Source organism: Panulirus ornatus, chromosome 35 (assembly GCF_036320965.1).
Source record: "Panulirus ornatus isolate Po-2019 chromosome 35, ASM3632096v1, whole genome shotgun sequence".
Lineage (NCBI taxonomy): Eukaryota > Metazoa > Arthropoda > Malacostraca > Decapoda > Palinuridae > Panulirus > Panulirus ornatus.
The window spans coordinates 12253018-12275813 of record NC_092258.1 but is presented as its reverse complement, the minus strand read 5'-3'; the positions used below and the strand labels follow the sequence as shown (position 1 = coordinate 12275813).

The 22796-nt window shown below is 43.8% G+C and overlaps 1 protein-coding gene across 6 annotated transcripts in view; it reads left to right on the top strand.

Moving 5' to 3' along the window:
• Nucleotides 1-9364, top strand: part of LOC139760167 (putative sodium-coupled neutral amino acid transporter 11) — a 223199-nt gene extending 213835 nt beyond the window's left edge. For all 6 annotated transcript variants that reach the window (XM_071683085.1, XM_071683081.1, XM_071683086.1 and 3 more), the window contains 4 exons: nucleotides 438-582; nucleotides 1221-1308; nucleotides 2826-3076; nucleotides 4264-9364. In XM_071683085.1, coding sequence (XP_071539186.1) covers nucleotides 438-582; nucleotides 1221-1308; nucleotides 2826-3076; nucleotides 4264-4509 — 730 coding nt within the window. In that variant the 3' untranslated portion in view covers nucleotides 4510-9364. The remainder of the gene's footprint in view (nucleotides 1-437; nucleotides 583-1220; nucleotides 1309-2825; nucleotides 3077-4263) is intronic.
• Nucleotides 9365-22796: the final 13432 nt, after the last annotated feature.

Sequence of the window (22796 nt, the reverse complement as noted above, 5' to 3'; positions counted from 1 at the left end):
CAATCTTCCCTGATCTTTATTATCTTATTCCAGTTCACTTCACCCTTCCTCGACCTTCGTTAATTTTAACGATTTATTTATTTCATTTAAAGCTATTTATACTTCCGTTAATTACTACAGTCTGCTGTAAACATGCAATGCCCCACTAGATCCTGCCCTTGAGGCATTCTCGCATTGCTAAAACAACATATACCAACGCAATGTCATTTTGAGTTGCCTCACTCTTACTAGCTTGATCGATTTCAACCAACTTTGCTTCGACCTACAGAAGCCTCCTGAGACCTAATTCAATCGCTAAGTTTCTCCTTCCTTTATTGATCTACCGGAAGACATCATCTGTGGCTTACTCTCTGACCAACTCCAGCATGTTTTAATTACTCGAACTTTCTTTATCGTGCGCTGACCTCTCGTGACCCCCCCCCCCCCCCTTTTGGCAGGCCAACAACTGATGACGCATGGAACTTTGGGGGTGAAAACTTAGCATCCGCCATCGGCATCATGAGTTTTGCCTTCATGTGCCACCACTCCAGCTTCCTAGTGTACGACTCCTTAGCTGACAACACGCAGGAACGCTGGAACAAGGTGAGGGATGCTGGAAGAAGGTGAGGGGTTGCTGGAATAAGGTAAGGGGCTCCGGAGAAAAGATGAATGTATGCTGGAACAAGGTGAGGTATGCTGGAACAAGGTGGGGTATGCTGGAACAAGGTGAATGTATGCTGGAACAAGGTGGGGTATGCTGGAACAAGGTGAGGCATGCTGGAACAAGGTGAATGTATGCTGGAACAAGGTGAGGGATGCTGCAACAAGGTGAATGTATGCTGGAACAAGGTGAGGGATGCTGGAACAAGGTGAATGAATGCTGGAACACGATGAATGACACTGGATGAAAATATCATTCTGAATGACACTTGATTAATCTAGAGACTATCTTCACCAGTGGAGAGTAATATTGATCATCTAAGGTTCGTGTGTGTCAAGAGACAACCGACCCGTTTGGTGACCCCTGAGTGATCTGTCTTGTGACAATATTACATAGTGATCTTATTAACCTAAATGTCATAATATCCTTAAGTCTAGTTAGAGATCATATTGACCCGGTTGAAGACTTTGTTGACCACTGGACACCATGTTGACCAAGTTGTAGATCCCGTTGCTAACACAGTGGTCGTGTGGGACGTCCTGGTCTGGTACCGTCTGGTTATGACTTCCTCTCCCGGCAGGTGACGCACATCTCCATAGGTTCGGCAGCCGTCCTGAGTCTGGTGTTTGCTGTGGCCGGATACCTGACCTTCACCGGCTACACCCAAGGTTGGTAACACTTCCCTACTATAGCGATAGCTTGTCAACGCTGGTAACACTGCAGCACTGCTGGAAGCAAAGGGAACTCAAAAGACTATATAAGGCACAAACCTCATGTTATAGTCATGGTATTTGAGACCATATTGCTGAGGGACCACATGACTGAAGAAAGTAGGACTATGTTGCCCTTCTGTAGCTTTATTGGCGCTGCCAGTAAAATCACTTTACTTATGATCCGGTAGACACTGTATTGACATCATCAGCATAATGGTAAGAAATGGGGATGGGAAAGTTGACTACATGACAGGTCGACATGCCAAGAACGACTGACAAATTGTAGTAACGAAGTTCACCCACAACAACTTGATTTCCTCTTCTTCTTCTTCTGGTTTTAATGGGGGACTGCGTCTTTTTCCCAGCAGTGTTATGACCAGGCCACCTCGCTTGGGTCTGTGTACCTGTGCAACTCTCTCTCTCTCTCTCTCTCTCTCTCTCTCTCTCTCTCTCTCTCTCTCTCTCTCTCTCTCTCTCTCTCTCTCTCTCTCTCTCTCAAGCATTCAACGGTGACAACGTAGAGAGACACTCGTCAATGAAAGCAAGAGAAATGCAAAAGATTTTGGTGGTTGCGAGAAGTAATGAATGAGTGGTATGATACTGAGAACCTTCTTAAAAAAGACAGAGGAAACTACTGATGAATATATATATTCTTGCATACTATTCGCCATTTCCCGCGATATATATATATATATATATATATATATATATATATATATATATATATATATATATATATATATATATATATATATATATACCCCTGGGGATAGGGGAGAGAATATTTCCCACGTATTCCCTGCGTGTCGTAGAAGGCGACTAAAAGGGAAGGGAGCGGGGGGGCTGGAAATCCTCCCCTCTCTTTTTTTCTTTTTTTAATTTTCCAAAAGAAGGAACAGAGAAGGGGGCCAGGTGAGGATATCCCCTCAAAGGCCCAGTCCTCTGTTCTTAACGCTACCTCGCTAACGCGGGAAATGGCGAATAGTATGAAAGAAAGAAAGAAATATATATATATATATATATATATATATATATATATATATATATATATATATATATATATATATATATATATATATGAGAGCCCTGCAAAGAAGATGGTAACATTGCTCCATCGATCGATAACCAATAGACAGAAGTAACGTGTGTGGAACATTTAAAAGAAAACTTAATATATGGTTGGAAGCTATTCCAGAGGAAGCCAAGGGTTATTGATTGTATGATGTGTATTGTGGCAGAAAGAAACAGTGTTACTCTTGAAACAAGACGTGTGGTGAGCGCTACGCGCCAGCCCTGCATGTTGATACTCGGTCTCCCTCATCTTCCCTCTTTCTACCTAGCTCAGGTTTCGATACCCTGCTCTGCTTAATATCTCCCTCTCTCCATCTAGCTTACCTAGGAGGAGCTGAATGTCCCTCCCACTTCCCTGCTGTGTGGGAGGAGGCGCCTCACTCTATCTCCGCCTCCTGCAGGTGACGTCTTCGAGAATTACTGCTGGGATGACGACCTGATGAACCTATGCCGTGGGGCCTATGCCTTCACCATCCTCCTCACCTTCCCGATCGAGTGCTTCGTGGCCAGGGACGTGGTTGAGAGGGCCTTCTTCCGGGACTACCAACCGCAGCCATTCTTCCGCCACGCTGTCCTCTCCGTCCTCATCGCCTTATTCTGTATGTTCCTCTCCCTCACCACCGACTGCCTGGGCATCGTCCTTGAGCTGAACGTAAGTTGCAGTCGACGACCCTTCCTCCGTCGCCACCCTTTGTTCCGTCTCTCACCTGACTGCTTTGCATCATGCTCAATACACAGCACAAGCGTTGCTTCATGCTCTCTAGCTTAACATAAGCGTTGCTTCATGCTCTCAAGCTTAACGTAAGCGTTGCACCATGCTCTCTAGCTTAACGTAAGCGTTGCTTCATGCTCTCAAGCTTAACATAAGCGTTGCATCATGTTTTTAAAGTCAGCATAAATTTGCATTACGCTGTCGAACTTAACATGAATTTTGAATCATGCTTTCGAAATCAGCAGAAGCTTTGTATCATGCTCTCGAGCTCAGCATAAGCTGTATAACTCCTTTAGGGTATATGTTTTCCTATTGACTCTGTAATACGTCACCAATTATATCATTACATTGCCTGGGATTAAGGTAACACTCCAGTTCTTACGACTCAGTTTCTGGCTGCCTCTGATTGCCTCTGTGTAAAGTAATTCTAGAATGGTATCACTTTAGTTCACACAAAGCTACTCTGACCTGTTATCTGTTCTCAGCTTTTCCTTTCCAGTGTGAGATTATATTCTAATCTCTTGACATGGATGTTTATAAAGGAATATTCTGTATCTATCATAAAGGAATATTCTGTATCTATCTACAACAGATAACTCTTCTCTGTGGACTGTAAAGTTACAGCAATATGTTTTGTACTTCTGCCATCCTCTGTATATAGAATCAGAACCTGTCATTTTTGAGAAATACTATTGATAATTTGATAAGTCTTGTAGGGTTTCATGGTATTACTCTAACCTAAACAAGAGAGTTTCTCTGGTGTGTTTGTGACACCACTATAGCTCTGGTGACCACTTATGTCACATACTGAGGGACCAAGTAATCCACTGGATTCTGCATGGGTCAGGATAACACTTGATTTGGTAGAACAGAATATCACCTTGTCTCTGTGGTGGTTGGAAATATTACTGTTATTATTGAACAAACGAAGAATAACAAGGTAACACAGCAACAGGTGGGAGTCGGTGGAACACTTCATCCTGGAGCCGATACTGTGGTCGACGTATCCAGGGCTAAAATTATCCAAGTCTTGTTCAATTATGGCAGGATGTGAGGTCCATTAAGACGACCACTATGCTCAGGTGGACTGGTCGTTGTTCTCATGATGTGTCACTTCTTTCTCGCAGGGCATCTTGTGCGCGATCCCCCTGGCGTACATCCTGCCACCCCTCTGTTTCCTGCGGTTGGAAGAGGGCGCGTTGTGGGCCCGCAACAAGTGGACGGCGTGTGGCGTGATCACCTTCGGTGTGGTGACTATGGTCATCGGCACAGTCTCCCTCTTCACCAACATGTCAGTGTTGTCACAGTGCTCCCACGGGGTCGAGATGCCATACTGCTTCAAAAACGAGACGCAGGTCGAGCTGAATCTTTGAAGTGTTCAAAGTTTTACGGATGGGGTTGGGATCGCATTACGTCAAAGGTGTCAGGTTGTTTCGTATCAAAAGATCTGAAAGCATTAAACTCCCGCAGTTAGCAGACTTGAGTTGTTGTTTTTTTCATTTATTTCAATCAATAATGTGTCTGAAGATTATGAATAGGTTTTGAGTCAATGGAACTTCGAATCAATACTTTTGAGTCAATGAAACTTCGAGGGTGGGGTGGGGAAATGAGTTATGACCAAGTGCATTCAGGAGTTGAGGTGATCCTCACCATAAGGACTGTCTTTGGGGATGTTGAGGAAGAATCTGGAGTTGATCCTGTCGTGGTGTGACTGGTGAGGCGCAGCGGGAGGTGTGTGTTTACACACAGTACAGGACAGAGGTGAGGAGTGTCCGGACATGGCCGCGTCAATGTTCGTGTCTGTCATCGTCTCGCCTCAGCATCATGGCACTTTTAGTTTAAGGTTCTCGCACGAGTAGGATAGAAAGCTTTCACCCGTTGTATAGTCACGGCTAGTCGCTTTTGTATGCTGAAAACAAAAATACATAATATGGGTAATGACTTGTTGAAAGCTGACTATGGCAAAGATGGGAGTTCATCATGGCTCTCTCACAGGCGATGGAATGTTGGTCTCCATTATGATGGCCGGGTAGGTGGTGGGTTAACTGAGGAGGAGACGAGTGTGTCAAGGGTTCTCCAAGCTTTACCTTCACAGTTGGAGAAGCCAAGACCTTCACGAGGGTACTGGGTAGAGCCATGAAAAAAGTGTGTTTACTACGACACCTGTAGGACTCTACCCAGTGAAAGAACTAGACAGTGTTGGGTCATCATTAATGTGTTGATGTCAAGCTGATGATCAGCCTGCAAGTGTGGCAACAGGTAGACCATCAGTGTACAGCAGTGAAGTGTATAAACAGTTTTATTAATGGTGCTGCACAAGACGTGTCAAGGTGTGTGACGTAGGTGAGTGTCGTGCGTGTGGAGGAACTGTAGGTCAGGTTTGAGGACCTGAAACCTGTTCTCTCTGAAGTAGGGGGCCAAACTTCATCATAGGTTAGAGGGATAGATTCAGTTGATACCTGTATAAATTAGATTTTGAACATTTTATTTATTCGTGGGGTGAAAAAGAAAAATATGAAGTGGTAATACATTATGTATATGTAAGATAAAAGAGTTTTCTGATGTAAACTTTTGTATTGAATTGATATTTTGTAGGAGTTGGAGACAGGGTTGGTCTGTTGTCTTGGAGACCTAATAACCGGCTCGTGTGTTTATATACGTGTTGAGTCAGCTGGTGTGGCAGCCGGTCAGCTGATGTGGCAGCCGGTCAGCTGATGTGGCAGCCGGTCAGCTGATGGGGCAGCCGGTCAGCTGATGGGGCAGCCGGTCAGCTGATGGGGCAGCCGGTCAGCTGATGTGGCAGCTGGTCAGCTGTCTGTCCAGATGAAGTTCATTTAAGGATCTTTACCTCTGTGCTTACTTACCTGTTCTAATACCTTGTATGTCAGTATTGTCGATGTGTTCGTGCATAATGGGGGGGCCATCACCAGGGGAGCTAAATGGATAGGTTGAGCGGACCAGGTCTGCCATAAGAGACTGTAAATGATGTACTGCTATCCAGGAACACTGTAGGTGCACGACCCTGCCAGTCACCTGCTGTAGTTTATTTACATTTTGCTCTGTGACTGGTGGATGTTACACCCTAACCACTCTACTTCTGGTGACATGTATGAGAATGTGATATTGTCACATGTCTTTCTCAACCTTAGGACTTAAAAATGAAAATGTTATTGCATATTCTAAGGCCAAAGAGCTTTTACTAGAGTGAAATCATGCAATATATTCATCGAAATAGGATTAGACAGTTCGTTTTAACACATCATATATAGATTCAAAAAGGGAACCATCCTAGATGAAGCTGATTATTACATCAATGACACTTGGGAAATATGTTTTTTTCAAACACTGACTATAATACGGCTTGAAATGCTGAGTGTGACTCTGAGATCAACTGAAAACAATAACTTTGAGTTCACCAGACCACTAACTCTGATGTGGATACTGTCTACTTAAGTATGATTTCCATATATATAGTATTTCCAACCATTGCTTTTCATAACTTTTTCGTGGGAGAAAATTGTTCATTAGGGTAGATTCACTGGCAAAATCTGGACATGCGTGAGTATAAGCACACAACATCAAACATGGATTCATAACTAATTCGGAGATCAATTTTCAACATCAGTTCCAGGATCATTTCTCTCGTCAGACTCCACACAGCATGATGCACGGGGGTATATCCTCACCTGATCCATGACGCTTACCCACTAGATGACGTGGTATTTGCTTCTTGGCACGGGAGGGCTGTGTCTACTGCAAGCCTTCTATGGCAGCCACGTGAGCCTGTGGCACACAGTGTGGCCACAGTGGTGTCTACTGTAAGCCTTATGTGGCAGCCACGTGAGCCTGTGACACACAGTGTGGCCACAGTGGTGTGCTGAGTGGCACTGGTACTCCACTCCTCGTCCACCCATGGTCATCAGGTGGTCAAGAGTTACTGGCTTCTCTGTGTGTCCTCCTGCCTCGTGAGGTGTGGCGGGTGGCAGCAGCAGCTTCAGTGACGTAGTCTTGTTGTTAAGACATTTATTGGCTCTGATACTGGCTGTTTGGCTGAGCCATTTCCACATGTATACACAACGACCAACAAGAAGTCCCTTGTCTGAATGATAACGTCTGCAGTGAAGAACGAGTCGTCTGGTCCTCGAAATCCTCTTACTGGCTACCAACCAGCCCCTTGTGCTGCTGGTCGAATGTGGGTAGCTGGTATTATACCCCTTCCACCGAGACTATGGATGACAGATGGTAGTCGACACAGAGCTGAACGTAGAGATCGAGCATTTTCGTGTTTAGAAACAACTGTCAACTCCAGTCCGTACGTAGGATTCTGGAGGATCTTCAGCAGTGTAGCTGTACAGTAAATGCAAAGGACTAACACGGTATCATCAGCGAGTACGATGACACATAGTGTGACGAACGTCAGTTTCCCCTCGAGTCGATTCTAACACTGGAGCAGATATTACAGTCCCTCTTGACTGAGGTAAAGATTTGGTCTCGTCTTCAAATCCTCCACCTTAAGTAGAGATGAGAAGAGCTCAGAGCTGAACCTTCTGTTTCATTTGTGCTCCACTTGTGACAGAGACTCGAGTAATGCTGTTTTGTAAACAGGATCTGCAAAGAAAAATCAGTTGGATCAGGAGCTTTGTATTGATCAGCCACTTAATATATTTTCAGTAGTCTAGAGTCCCCGGGCCTTTGCTGTCTCTCAGCTATTCTGATGCTTTGAGTCTTTGAAAGATCACTAGAGAAGCGAATTACTCTCTTGCCATTTGGCACATCACTCGAAAGACTTTGTATGGAAATGGTACGTAATTGTGTCAAATTTTTCATCCTTGACGAATGAACAAACGACGAATCATAGACACAGCATCAGAGCCAACCACTGTTTACCATCTTCACAAGGCAGAGAACCTCACATCTTGAACCTCCTGTTTCTACTTGGACCACCTTTAACAGGCTGGTCTACATCAGGCTGGTCTACATCAGGCTGGTCTTCATCAGGCTGGTCTTCATCAGGCTGGTCTACATCAGGCTGGTCTACATCAGGCTGGTCTACATCAGGCTAGTCTACATCAGGCTGGTCTACATCAGGCTGGTCTTCATCAGGCTGGTCTACATCAAGCTGGTCTACATCAGGCTGGTCTACATCAGGCTGGTCTACATCAGGCTAGTCTACATCAGGCTGGTCTACATCAGGCTGGTCTACATCAGGCTGGTCTACATCAAGCTGGTCTACATCAGGCTGGTCTACATCAGGCTGGTCTACATCAGGCTAGTCTACATCAGGCTGGTCTACATCAGGCTGGTCTTCATCAGGCTGGTCTACATCAGGCTGGTCTACATCAAGCTGGTCTACATCAAGCTGGTCTACATCAGGCTGGTCTACATCAGGCTGGTCTACATCAAGCTGGTCTACATCAAGCTGGTCTACATCAAGCTGGTCTACATCAAGCTGGTCTACATCAGGCTGGTCTACATCAAGCTGGTCTACATCAGGCTGGTCTACATCAGGCTGGTCTACATCAGGCTGGTCTACATCAGGCTGGTCTACATCATGCTGGTCTACATCAGGCTGGTCTACATCAGGCTGGTCTTTATCAGGCTCGTCTCAATCAGATTGGTCTTTATCAGGTTGGTCTTCACCTGGCTGGTCTTCATCCAGGTGGTCTTTATCCAGTTGGCGTATAATCCAGATGATGGCATAGTTGTACCATCTTCAGATAACTAGAGAGGTGCACCGCCACACTGACACTCATGGTCGCTGATGTACCACCTGAGGTCGGGTGTGTCGTCTCTGTACATCAATTCAGTAAACCATATTTACATGAAAACAATTAGAAGTTGGATTTGCTTTGTTTCGCTGGAGAAATGCAAATGAACAAGAAATGAACAAGTGATAGTGAAGAGTTCCCGATTCATTTTTCATCATTCTCATGTAGTGAAGGGTAACTCATTTTCAGCCACAGTTTAGCGACTTAAACAGTAACTTATTGGCAAGGTTGTGCCCCTACACGTTGTTCCTGGATAGCTAAAGATTATCTGTATGCCAAAAACCTTTTACAGCAGCGTATGTGTGTGGGGAAATTGGGGGTTTGGCTCCCTGGGTACATAATACAAGAGTTGGGGAGAACTATATGTGGTGTCGGTGCTTCGTTATATGAGTAATTTGTAAGCATTTTGAGATGTCCTCTGCCTTTCAGACGTTCGACAATAAATTGAAATAATCACTTACTCCTGAGTTATATCTCTTCAATGTGATGTGAAAGTATGTGTGTGATCAAAGATGTAGTCTTCAGTAAACAAATCAAGGTGGGGGTGGGGTACAAACAGGACCTTGAAACATTAGCCACTGTAACTGTCTTAACTGGTTTTAGAGAAAGATGTTTGTAGGACGACCACATGACTGGTGATGGTGTAATCCTTGTTAACCACTGTGTTTGCTGTGTACCTTCTGTAACTTAGGTCTTCTGCGTCATCGTCAATGGTTTCATAATGTCCGCCTGACTTGTCTCGTGTGGGTCACGACACCTTCATCTGGGTGTTTCTTTTGGCTCACCTCACCAACTCGTTCTTCCATTCAGTGTCTCGTTAGATCACATGATGTATGTGAACACGACTCGGGATATGATAACTGGGATCAATTCATTACTAACATTAAAGTCTCGGCCATTTAAAAAACCTGTATATAGTAAGATTAGAATAATTATCTCTAATTATTCCCAAGATCTTTTTCTAAGAGAGAGTCCTGGTGTTACACAAACCCCCTCTTCTCTCAGAGACTCACAGAGCCCAAGGTTGCATTACTTTCAGTTGCAGGGAAAACTGGGCTCCTTTGGGGTGAGAAGTTCGTTGACGAGTCTATACTCCCAAAGATAAAGCTTCGCCAAAGACAACTCTTCACTCGCGGTGCAACCACATGCAAGCAGAGTCCGGTAATGCATTAGGTACTTTTGATAGATTTCTGCATCATTTTGAAATTAGCCATTTACTGCTAAGTTTAATCACCTCCACGTGCAAGAGGTTACTTGTCACGATTAAGTTTCGCTCAACAGTAGTTCTGAAACATAACCCAGATATTCTACCACTGGCGCGTGAGATACTAACTAGGCTTAGACTGGACAAGACTGGACGGACACTTTGGCTGGCGGAAGCGTAAGCTAGAGGGACCCGTGCTACCAGCAGGTCCTCAAGGCTGTCATACACCCGCCCCCTGAATGATCTAGTGCTTGGTACCCTCCAGTGTGGTGAAGTTGGCAGGTAACTATACGACGGAGGAAGAGACGCAGTCAGCGTCGGGAACTTGGTGAAAAATGTCTTACAAATATTTACATTGTATATTTGCGAGTGTGTACGTGCGTTAGTCACAAGATGGATGCAGTTATTTACATGGTTTTACTGTTTATATGCAAACTTAACTTCATACAACCATACTTAATGCATATGCTCGGTCCACAAACAAAGGGCAAAGAATAACCCAAGCAGAAGAAACAAAATTTTCTTTACATAATCATGTTGAAGCATTTAAGATTTTAGCTTCTTTGTCAATAAAGTAAAAACCTGGCATTTGAGAAAACGTATTGCAAAATTAAGTACAAAACACACTTGTTTCAGCGAAGCAGCAGATACCAGCTTTGAGACAAAACCTAATGTAAACAATGATGCCAGGACGAGAAACATCGGTCAAGCGTTGTTGTCAAGTGGAGTTGTGCAGTGTGCGGGGATATCTGGCCTTCATCCCTTACATCTAAATACAAATGGCCTTTTGATCTGTATAGTATGGACTTTGATCTTCATACAAATGACCTTTTAGTCTCTCAACACTTGGTCTTTTATTTGATCTACATACGAATGGCTTTTTTTTCCTGGTACGAGACTGTGTGTGTCGGTTGGTAGAACATGTGAATGTTTGCCATTTAGGTGCTCATCAGTTCCTCCAGAGCAGACCAAAATAATGGAATTGTTGTACTCGATCGATTTTATCTTATTTCATATTTTTCTTGTTGAACATTGAACTCTTGATTATTCTTTTTTTCGGAAAATTATTCATCCATCATTTCCATTCATTTGTCGCATCAAAACTGATAGTTCCTCTTGCTGTTATCAACTGTGTCAATTTCGTGACATATCATGACCGTAAGACTTGACCTTCAAGATCTTAAGACGCTTCGACAAGCTCGGTTGCAATACCCGCGTCCTACCCTCTCCCAGCCAGTGTTAAGGGCAAGACTCACTGTCGTGTACAGATTTGCGAAAAGATTTAAGGTTTTCTCACCATTGTCCATCCTAACCTAATCTGACCAATATAAACCTTCACCTCGGTAACCACGACCTCTGTATGTAGGCATGGAAGAACATACCGTCATTCAGACGATGAACGCGAATGAGCACAGACGAACCCATCTCGTCCTTCTGTTATAATAAGATGTTGATTTCGTACGTGTAGGATGAAGTTGTTGGACTGTGAGTGGTGTGGTCTTGTGTCTCTAAGGGTGCGTCCAGCGTTGAGCTCCAAAAGTGAGTTAAAGTTTATATACCGTGCCCGTGAGAGGTTATTAAACGAATGGGTCGACTCACCTGGCTTGAGGGGGTGTGGTTGCCACACTTGGGATGGTGCCATACTTGGGACGAAGGTGCCACACTTGGGATGGTGCCATACTTGGGATGGTGCCATACTTGGGACGAAGGTGTCACACTTGGGATGAAGGTGTCACACTTGGGATAAAGATGACACAGGAGATAATGATGCCACACGGATTCAGGGCGGCACATCTGAGGGGTGAACCAGTCAAGAGTCCAGCTGGAACATAGAATGAAGCTACGTGTGAGGAACAAGTCTTCTGAAGGGAAGTCTCTCTCTCTCTCTCTCTCTCTCTCTCTCTCTCTCTCTCTCTCTCTCTCTCTCTCTCTCTCTCTCTCTCTCTCTCTCTCTCTCTCTCACACACACACACACACACAAAGCTTAACCTAAGCCAGGTAGACATTCATCGAACAGCCCAGAGGGGAGGATGAACAGCTGGGTTGGCTATGGGCCGAATGCTATGCTCACGATTCGAACCCGTGCGGGCCATTGCGTGAATCATGGTCAGCGTCGCTAACCACTACATTATGGAAGCCAGTGACTCCACCACACAAACACCCGTGTGTGTGTGTGCTGTAAAAGGGGGGCAGTTCTTACAATTATAGACCTCTATCTCCTGTACATTCTACACAGTCATACAGCCTTTTACATAAATGTGTATCGTTCACATCTTTCAGTTTATTCCATTCATCCCCCACTGTCATAAGCTCTTCTTTACAAGTTTTAACATTTTCATGTTTAATTTCACGTTATGTCCTCTGGTTGTTCTATCCCTATATCTCGACGAACTGTCCACTGTCACGTCATCAACTTTGTTCACAAACTTAAAAGATGTGATCAGGTCACCCCTAACTCTTCTTTGATCCACGGTGGGATTGACTCGGCTCTGTTAATTTAGGTACCATCTTTGTTCACAAACTTGAAAGATGTTAATTTAGGTACCATATTGTTCACAAACTTGAAAGATGTGATCAGGTCACCCCTGACTCTTCTTTGATCCACGGTGGGATTGACTCGGCTCTGTTAATTCAGGTACCATCTTTGCTGCCCTCCTCTGGACCTTCTCTATTAGCCCTTTGTACTTCCTACGGTTCAGTGGCTGTGTGTGTGTGTATGAACCACTGCTATCTGGAAGGCCATTCTCTTCAGTAACATAACATCTTATCTCGTTCATGATATCCACTGCACAACAGGCAACCATGGCAACGGCAGACTAGGCCACTGTGGCAACCATGGAACTAATACCTAATGGTAATCACAGAGATGTTGCCATGGACCTGCCCACCACAGCAGGTAAGACGAAGTGACTTTTCGAAATTACAAATACGTCTAAAAGATTAAACTTCTGCCAGTGTCTCAAAATCTACATGAAAACACATCTCTTGACCTGGGCTAATATTTTTTCTAATTCATTTGCAGATAAAATTTGTAAGTTAATATATTTTTCTATTCGTTTATGTACTGGTCTTTTTGTTTACATGAATCATTTTTGGAGGATTTTGTTAAAATCGAATATTTTCAAAGCCTATTTGTTCCACCATGGTCACCAGTTTGGTCCACCGCTTCAAAAGTTCTCGCTAGGTTTGAGTCTGTCAACCAAACGTTCCAGGATTATTTATCTCTAAGTCTGTAACGTGAAGTCAAACATGTGTATTCTTAACCAGGTCGAACATGTGCGTTCTGGAGTACAGTCAAAGCAGGTGATTGCATGCAAATGTAACTCGTACCAGATCTTTATGGTCATCATAATAATATGGACTCTCATAATACTCTTGATCAATAGTTACAATTTAGGTGTTCAACATCCAAGCTTCGTAAAGATTTATGAACTTCATGTGATATTCTCTTGAAGTTTTCTATATTTCTATTCCTTGTTGTTGTTCTTCACTAAATATATATATATATATATATATCATATGCAAATTTCTTGCCTTTTCTTGACCCTTCCTTGGCGTTAGTAGATACATACTTGCAGAGAAATGTCAACATGACACTATGTCTCTCATTCCCGTCTGGTAATTCCAGGCGTGAACAATGTTCTCAGATCACTACAGTCATGTCTAGCAGAAGTTCTGGTGTCACCCAACTGGTTAGGGGGAAATGTGTCCAGGTGACGAATATGAAAATAACATCTGAATCTTTTCCTCTCTTCTGCAAGTCTTCTTGAAATGTATTCTTAACAAATTTCTCTTATTTTCTTTTTCATTCAATCGTATTTCATGTATCACCTCTGTTCTTTCTTATATTCAGTTCTATGTATTCATTCCTGTAAACATTACTTCGATAGGCTACAGTTTTCAAGACGAATATTGCACACTAGTCCTCCACACTTTACTCTGGTAGACACACACGCTTCACATTCTCATCTTCAGTATTGTTATTTCTTTATCCTATCTCGTAACTCCTCTTCCCTAGAGGCCTTTGGTGGTGGCAGTCCCTCTAGCCATCATAATAGCACCACTTTATGGCACAGGTTGAGGGCCATTCCATTCACCAAACCTTTCGACATCAACAAATGTTTTTCGTTTACCACTCGTTCTCTGCTGGTCCTGTGATATTATCTGATTTTTTTTTCTTATTTTCATTCCAACATCTTTGCTGAGCGACACATTCCAAATTTCCAAACTCTCGTAACCGTTCCATCTACATGTATCTAACAATATCCCACAGTTTCACCTTTGTATATAGCAGCATTCGCGCTCACTCTACCTCATCTTTCTATCCATTTAATGTACACCATTCTAGCCTACATGGACAGCTCACCATCTGGGTATAGAGGGAGGGAGAGTCGGCTCAACAAATGTGGTTTAAACTCTCAACTTTACTGTAGTTATTGTTATTCTGACCTTACAGAACACTGATATATGACCAATGTTTTATTATGATTTTGTACAACGTACATTTGATGATACAACCTAAATTGTATGGTCATAGACAACCAATATGATATATTACCAATACTTTATAATCAGACGACGAAACCAAACTCTTATAACCTTCCAACCTTTACCAGATCTGCTAACATGAACTGTACCCTTTGCTACATGAAATACCTTGCCAACACTAGTTGTACTCCTTCAGTACATCGTGGACACTGCCTACATTAAGTACTTCATATAATCTGCCAACGTTAAATGTACTTCATATAGTTTACCAACATTAACTGTGGCCTTTTAGTACGTCATACAACCTGTTATCAACTATAACCTTTTAATACATCATAAAACCTGACAACATTTACTGTAATCTTTCAATAAATCGTAGAACTACCAACATTAACTGTATCCTTTCAGTACATCCTGCCAACATTAAAGTGTTGCCTCTGACTTCATCACACAGCCTGCCATTCAGTACATAATACAGCCTGACAACACTAATTGTATCTTTTCCTGTGTATCGTAGAGCCTGACAACATTAACTGTATCCTTTCAGTCTATCGTATTTTCGAACAACATTAACTGAGAGCTTTCATGTTGCCTGCCATCATTTACGCATAACCTGCCATCAATTACTATTGACTATGAAGGTCATTATGACATGCAACTACTTCTACCTTCTCATCCTCATAACCTGTCAACACTGAAAATAACCTGTCAACACTGAAAATAACCTGTCAACACTGAAAATAACCTGCCAACACTGAAAATAACCTGTCAACACTGAAAATAACCTGTCAACACTGAAAATAACCTGTCAACACTGAAAATAACCTGTCAACACTGAGCATAAGCTGTCGACACTGAACATAACCTGTCAACCCTGAGTATAACCTGTCAACACTGAAAATAACCTGTCAACCCTGAGCATAAGTTGTCAACACTGAACAAAACCTGTCAACCCTGAGCATAAGTTGTCGACACTGAACATAACCTGTCAACCCTGAGCATAACCTGTCAACACTGAACAAAACCTGTCAACACTGAGCATAAGCTGTCGACACTGAACATAACCTGTCAACCCTGAGCATAACCTGTCAACACTGAACATAACCTGTCAACCCTGAGTATAACCTGTCAACACTGAAAATAACCTGTCAACACTGAACGAAACCTGTCAACCCTGAGCATAAGCTGTCGACACTGAACATAACCTGTCAACCCTGAGTATAACCTGTCAACACTGAAAATAAACCTGTCAACACTGAGCATAAGTTGTCGACACTGAACATAACCTGTCAACCCTGAGTATAACCTGTCAACACTGAAAATAAACCTGTCAACACTGAGCATAAGTTGTCGACACTGAACATAACCTGTCAACCCTGAGTATAACCTGTCAACACTGAAAATAACCTGTCAACACTGAGCATAAGTTGTCGACACTGAACATAACCTGTCAACCCTGAGTATAACCTGTCAACACTGAAAATAACCTGTCAACCCTGAGCATAAGCTGTCGACACTGAACATAACCTGTCAACCCTGAGTATAACCTGTCAACACTGAACATAACCTGTCAACCCTGAGTATAACCTGTCAACACTGAAAATAACCTGTCAACACTGAGTATAACCTGTCAACACTGAAAATAACCTGTCAACCCTGAGCATAAGCTGTCGACACTGAACATAACCTGTCAACCCTGAGTATAACCTGTCAACACTGAAAATAACCTGTCAACACTGAGCATAAGTTGTCGACACTGAACATAAGCTGTCAACACGGAACAAGGCCTGTCACCCCTGAGCATAAGCTGTCGACACTGAACATAACCTGTCAACCCTGAGTATAACCTGTCAACACTGAAAATAACCTGTCAACACTGAGCATAACCTGTCAACACTGAAAATAACCTGTCAACCCTGAGTATAACCTGTCAACACTGAAAATAACCTGTCAACACTGAGCATAAGCTGTCGACACTGAATATAACCTGTCAACCCTGAGTATAACCTGTCAACACTGAAAATAACCTGTCAAACCTGAGCATAAGTTGTCAACACTGAACAAAACCTGTCAACCCTGAGCATAAGTTGTCGACACTGAACATAACCTGTCAACACTGAGTATAACCTGTCAACACTGAAAATAACCTGTCAACACTGAGTATAAGCTGTCAACACTGAAAATAACCTGTCAACCCTGAGCATAAGTTGTCGACATTGAGCATAAGCTGTCAACACGGAACAAGGCCTGTCAATAGTGAACAGTCTCAACCTTGAGCAGAGGCTGTCCACACTAAACCTAACCTGTCAACTTTGAGTGTAACCTGTCAACAGAGGGTATAACATGTCTACCCTGAACATAACCTGTCCACACAAAGTATAACCCCTCAACCCTGAACACTGTGAACAATGAACCTATCAACACATATGAACATTGAACAAAACTTATCAACACTAAACACAGCCTGTGAACACTAGTTGACGAAAACACTTATCTGTCAACAGTAAAACAAATGACTAAGCTAATCAGACGACATTTGTTAAACTTGTATAAAGTAGATTTAGGAAAGTTATACGGCAAACAAAAGTTACTTCTCGGACACAAAAAAACGATTTACATATTTAGGAAGAGTTACCCAGGGTTCAGTGCCCTCACAATACTGAACTGAGGTTAGCAACACCGAAGCTTGACACACGACATACTTCCCACGTATTCCCTGCGTGTCGTAGAAGGCGACTAAAAGGGGAGGGAGCGGGGGGCTGGAAATCCTCCCCTCTCGTTTTTTTTTAATTTTCCAAAAGAAGGAACAGAGTGGGGCCAGGTGAGGATATTCCACAAAGGCCCGGTCCTCTGTTCTTAACGCTACCTCGCTAACACGGGAAATGGCGAATAGTTTAAAAGAAAAGAATATATATATATATATATATATATATATATATATATATATATATATATATATATATATATATAGGAAAGGCTCACAAATTTGCGCGTGATCAAGATATTCCTGAGTCCATGGGGAAAATGAAACACGAAAAGTTCCCAAGTGCACTTTCGTCTAATAATCTCATCATCAAGGGAGACTGACTGTTATATTTCTCTCTTGTGTCTCACCTGATGATGTGATTATTACACGAAAGTGCACTTGGGAACTTTTCGTGTTTTATTTTCCCCGTGGACTCATAGGAATATATATATATATATATATATATATATATATATATATATATATATATATATATATATATATATATATATATATATGTTTATGGATGGGGTTGTTAGGGAGGTGAATGCAAGAGTTTTGGAAAGAGGGGCAAGTATGAAGTCTGTTGGGGATGAGAGAGCTCGGGAAGTGAGTCAGTTGTTGTTCGCTGATGATACAGCGCTGGTGGCTGATTCATGTGAGAAACTGCAGAAGCTGGTGTCTGAGTTTGGTAAAGTGTGTGAAAGAAGAAAGTTAAGAGTAAATGTGAATAAGAGCAAGGTTATTAGGTACAGTAGGGTTGAGGGTCAAGTCAATTGGGAGGTGAGTTTGAATGGAGAAAAACTGGAGGAAGTGAAGTGTTTTAGATATCTGGGAGTGGATCTGGCAGCGGATGGAACCATGGAAGCGGAAGTGGATCATAGGGTGGGGGAGGGGGCGAAAATTCTGGGAGCCTTGAAAAATGTGTGGAAGTCGAGAACATTATCTCGGAAAGCAAAAATGGGTATGTTTGAAGGAATAGTGGTTCCAACAATGTTGTATGGTTGCGAGGCGTGGACTATGGATAGATTTGTGCGCAGGAAGATGGATGTGCTGGAAATGAGATGTTTGAGGACAATGTGTGGTGTGAGGTGGTTTCATCGAGTAAGTAACGTAAGGGTAAGAGAGATGTGTGGAAATAAAAAGAGCGTGGTTGAGAGAGCAGAAGAGGGTGTTTTGAAATGGTTTGGTCACATGGAGAGAATGAGTGAGGAAAGATTGACCAAGAGAATATGTGTCGGAGGTGGAGGGAACGAGGAGAAGAGGGAGACCAAATTGGAGGTGGAAAGATGAAGTGAAAAAGATTTTGTGTGATCGGGGCCTGAACATGCAGGAGGGTGAAAGGAGGGCAAGGAATAGAGTGAATTGGAGCGATGTGGTATACCGGGGTTGACGTGCTGTCAGTGGATTGAATCAAGGCATGTGAAGCGTCTGGGGTAAACCATGGAAGGCTGTGTAGATATGTATATTTGTGTGTGTGGACGTATGTATATACATGTGTATGGGGGTGGGTTGGGCCATTTCTTTCGTCTGTTTCCTTGCGCTACCTCGCAAACGCGGGAGACAGCGACAAAGCAAAAAAAAAAAAAAAAAAAAAATATATATATATTTATATATATATATATATATATAAAAGGGGAGGGAGCGGGGGGCTGGAAATCCTCCCCTCTTGTTTTTTTCTTTTTAATTTTCCAAAAGAAGGAACAGAGAAGGGGGCCAGGTGAGGATATTCCCTCAGAGGCCCAGTCCTCTGTTCTTAACGCTACCTTGCTAACGCGGGAAATGGCGAATAGTTTGAAAAGAAAAGATATATATATATATATATATATATATATATATATATATATATATATATATATATATATATATATATATAGCGACCCACTGTCTCTCCACAAAGTGTTACCTTATGACGACGCCCTAAGGTGATTTTGGGTGGCTTCAGTCGACCTAATAATCCCCAGAGAAAAGGAGTGTCTTGGCCCACCCTGCGGCCGCACCTGTGATGATCCGCCACGACATCCGGACCCTTCCCGTACGAGCCGTCGCTCTGAGCCCACCAGCAAGGAGAGAGGTCAGACCTTGAGACATTCGATCTTCGACGTCCTGACCTTCCTGCCTCTTATATACCCGGGTATCACAGCGGGAAGGCAATTGACTGCCTCTAGATTACAAGTGTAACACTCCGGTACCTGAAGTCTTGGCGATGGGACTCGCAGACTCAAGTCGCCCTTAGGGAGTTTCCTCCGTCAGTAGATGTCCCAACGTGACTCCTGACACTTCGTCTTCCTGGCAGGTTTCATTGTGGTGCCTCATCTCCGACGTCCACCTTCGGCTGGACTCGCGTGGGACATCGCCTCCGCCCGTCACGAGCAGCAGCTATAACAACGGAGGACCTACGGCCTCGCCCGTAGCACTCCTGCATCCCTAGCACAACTCCAGGAGCTTCCTGCAAACCAGTCACAACCCGGCAGCGCCTCACACTCCAGGAACTACGATACTGTCCACACCCACCTCCTCCCACTGGAGCTCCACGCTGACTGGGTAGCCTCACCTCACTTCTCCATGTGCTCTTACTTCATCTGACGCCTCCTACCATCACCAGCTCTGAGACTCCAGTGCCAAGAGCATCTCGTATTTACCAACCTGTCACGACTGACGTCTTCTTTCCCACTATAATCCCACACCTCCAGTAGCTCAGTGCCTCTGGGTTATTTAACCTTATGTCCCTTGATCAATAAATCATTGTTGTCGTTATTTAACGTGTTTCCGTACCTCACTGTCAGTTATACCACTCCAATAACCCAACCAAAACACCCTACTCACTCCTTCACCGTCCTTCCTTATTGGAGGAGTGCGATCTCTCATCATCCCTCTGCTTCTAGGTGCACCAAAACACACCTCCTCCACCAAGGAAATATAAAGGAAGTACAACCTTGAAGGTTGTGTTTCTTCGAGGCCTACCATTCAGGAGCCGTGTGGTGGACGACGCGTTCCAAATAAAGAAAATGATAACAGACATCACAGAAAACGAATATTTTTGTTTTACGACGGAAACTATATCATATACTACTGGGAGCTAATTTTTGTCATTTCTATTTGTTATATATATATATATATATATATATATATATATATATATATATATATATATATATATATATATATATATATATATATATATATATATATATATGCTGACGAGACCCGCCTGCAAGCGGCAGCAGGAGAGGCCAGGACGACGACCAACAACGTCTTCATGGCCTCCGGGATCACACGCGCACATCTTACACACATGTATACCCCTGGCCACAGTGACGAACTACTGCATCAGATGCTTCATCTGACCTCACTGGTACCACCTTCACTGTACGTCACTGTCATCCATTATAGACAACTTAGAACATCGGAAATGTAGCAACCGCTCACACAGCAACTCCAAGAACCCACACCATAAGTTCACGTCACCTCCAGCACAACCACCGGACAAATAACACCAAAGAAAGCAAATCCTCAATCTTCACAGACATATCTACTCCACAGAATTCTAGTAACAATTTTAAGTATCTTGCAACTCAACGCCAGTGGCAACAGGAACAAACACACAGAAGCAAGAACAAACACAGAAGGAGAAACAAACACAAAAGTAGGAGCAAACACACACACACGTCGAAGCAAACTCTCAGATATACTCAACCAACTCAGAGAACATAACGTCCACATAACCCTCATCCAAGAAACCAGACTCACACCCAGAACCAGCCCTCTCACCTTCCTGTAACTCAACATTTGTAAGAGATAACAGAACAAGGACAAGGAGGAGGAGGAGGACTCATTAACACTCGTCCACCAAACTATACTTTCCACCAACACTAGTGACGTCACAGAGCAGATCACAAACAACGAAAATACCCTAGAAATACAATCCGTAAAAATTCAACGAACTACATTGTAATCATCTACGTACCTCCCCCGCTTCCCCCTTCCACGTACACCCAAAATTACACTCCCTAACTGCAGAACCCAACTGCCCACCATTTTAACTGCCTCAACAAACACACGCCCATAATCCCTGGGAGGAACTAATCATAAACCAACTACACCCTCTCAGTACCCTCAACCTATGTAACCAACGAACTATACTCTCAGCCCAATCCCCAACAGCAGCCACCCTCACTCAACATCACATTCTGCTCGCTAGCGGTACACACACAAGGACCAACTTGAACACACTACACAGAGCAAACTTCTTGATTTGATAGATTTGTACCGATGACCAAGGCAAGTCTATTGTGCATCCCCATGCTCGTCCAGTGAGCGGTAGCGCAAAAGGGTTTACAGAGGTCACAAAGGGTCTTAATCAAACCCCAGTGGGTTGATGATATTACATATGTTACAAAACTTCAAGAGCTACTGCGACAGGGAAGTCCCGTCACCATACACTGGATCCCCAGCCACGTGGGAGATCGAAAGGAATAAGACAGCAGACGACGCAGCTAAAGGAACCACACGCTCTAGCAATACCTAGGTGCACGTTCCAGTGAGCCTGCAACAAGCACCAGCTACAGGAAGCAGCGAGGCTCCGGACCAAGAGGAATCTCCTGGACGTCTACAACGCCGGATCCCCGTCAGCCAAGTGGAACTTGTTGGCTACGAAACTAGAGCCACCATACATCGACAGGCACACGTCAAAACAGACCCCACCCGATCTACACCGTCTACGACTAGGGTACGAATGAAGCTGGCAAATAGTTGACAGCGTCATCAAAGACTGCGTCTACTGTCACGAGCCGCCAACCCGCCCATGCTGGACTGCCAAGTGACACAAAAGTCTCGGGGCAAGATTCTAGGAGTTCCATGAAGATCATGTGATACCAGAGGCCTCGCTACCCCACAAGGCTCAAAGGCTTCAGTTGAAACACCTGCTCTGGACCATCATCACCTCAGACCCACCACCCAGATGAAGATAGCACACCCGGCACCAGAGGGAGGCTGCACACAGGACGACACCACGTCCGAGAGTGGTAAGCGGTAGCGACTTCAGTCAAGCCACAGGATGCCGCTCACGCAGCCAACGGTCGGTACGCAGCGCTGTAGCCAGCCTTTCGTTGTGTGGTATCAGTTCTGGTCATGCGTGTTTGCGTCTTGTATCATCAGGCAGGAAGGGCTTCGTCTGTTGCGTCTTTCACTAAATCAGCGGACGGAGTTGGACTAGGATCCAGCCGAACGGGGTAGAGTGATCACACAGCAGAGAGCCACAGTCGGCAGAATGACCTGCACCAGAGAGTGTCACTGTGAGCAAGCCGCAGGTCTGAAGGCCTTGAGCCAGGCCGATCCCGACCGTCGTGTACGTAACCCAGGAAACGGGCCGACAACAGCCCCATGTCGCGCGCCAACAGAGGTCTGATGATCGGACAAACAAACATATAAAACGAAACCTTCAGGCGATATTCT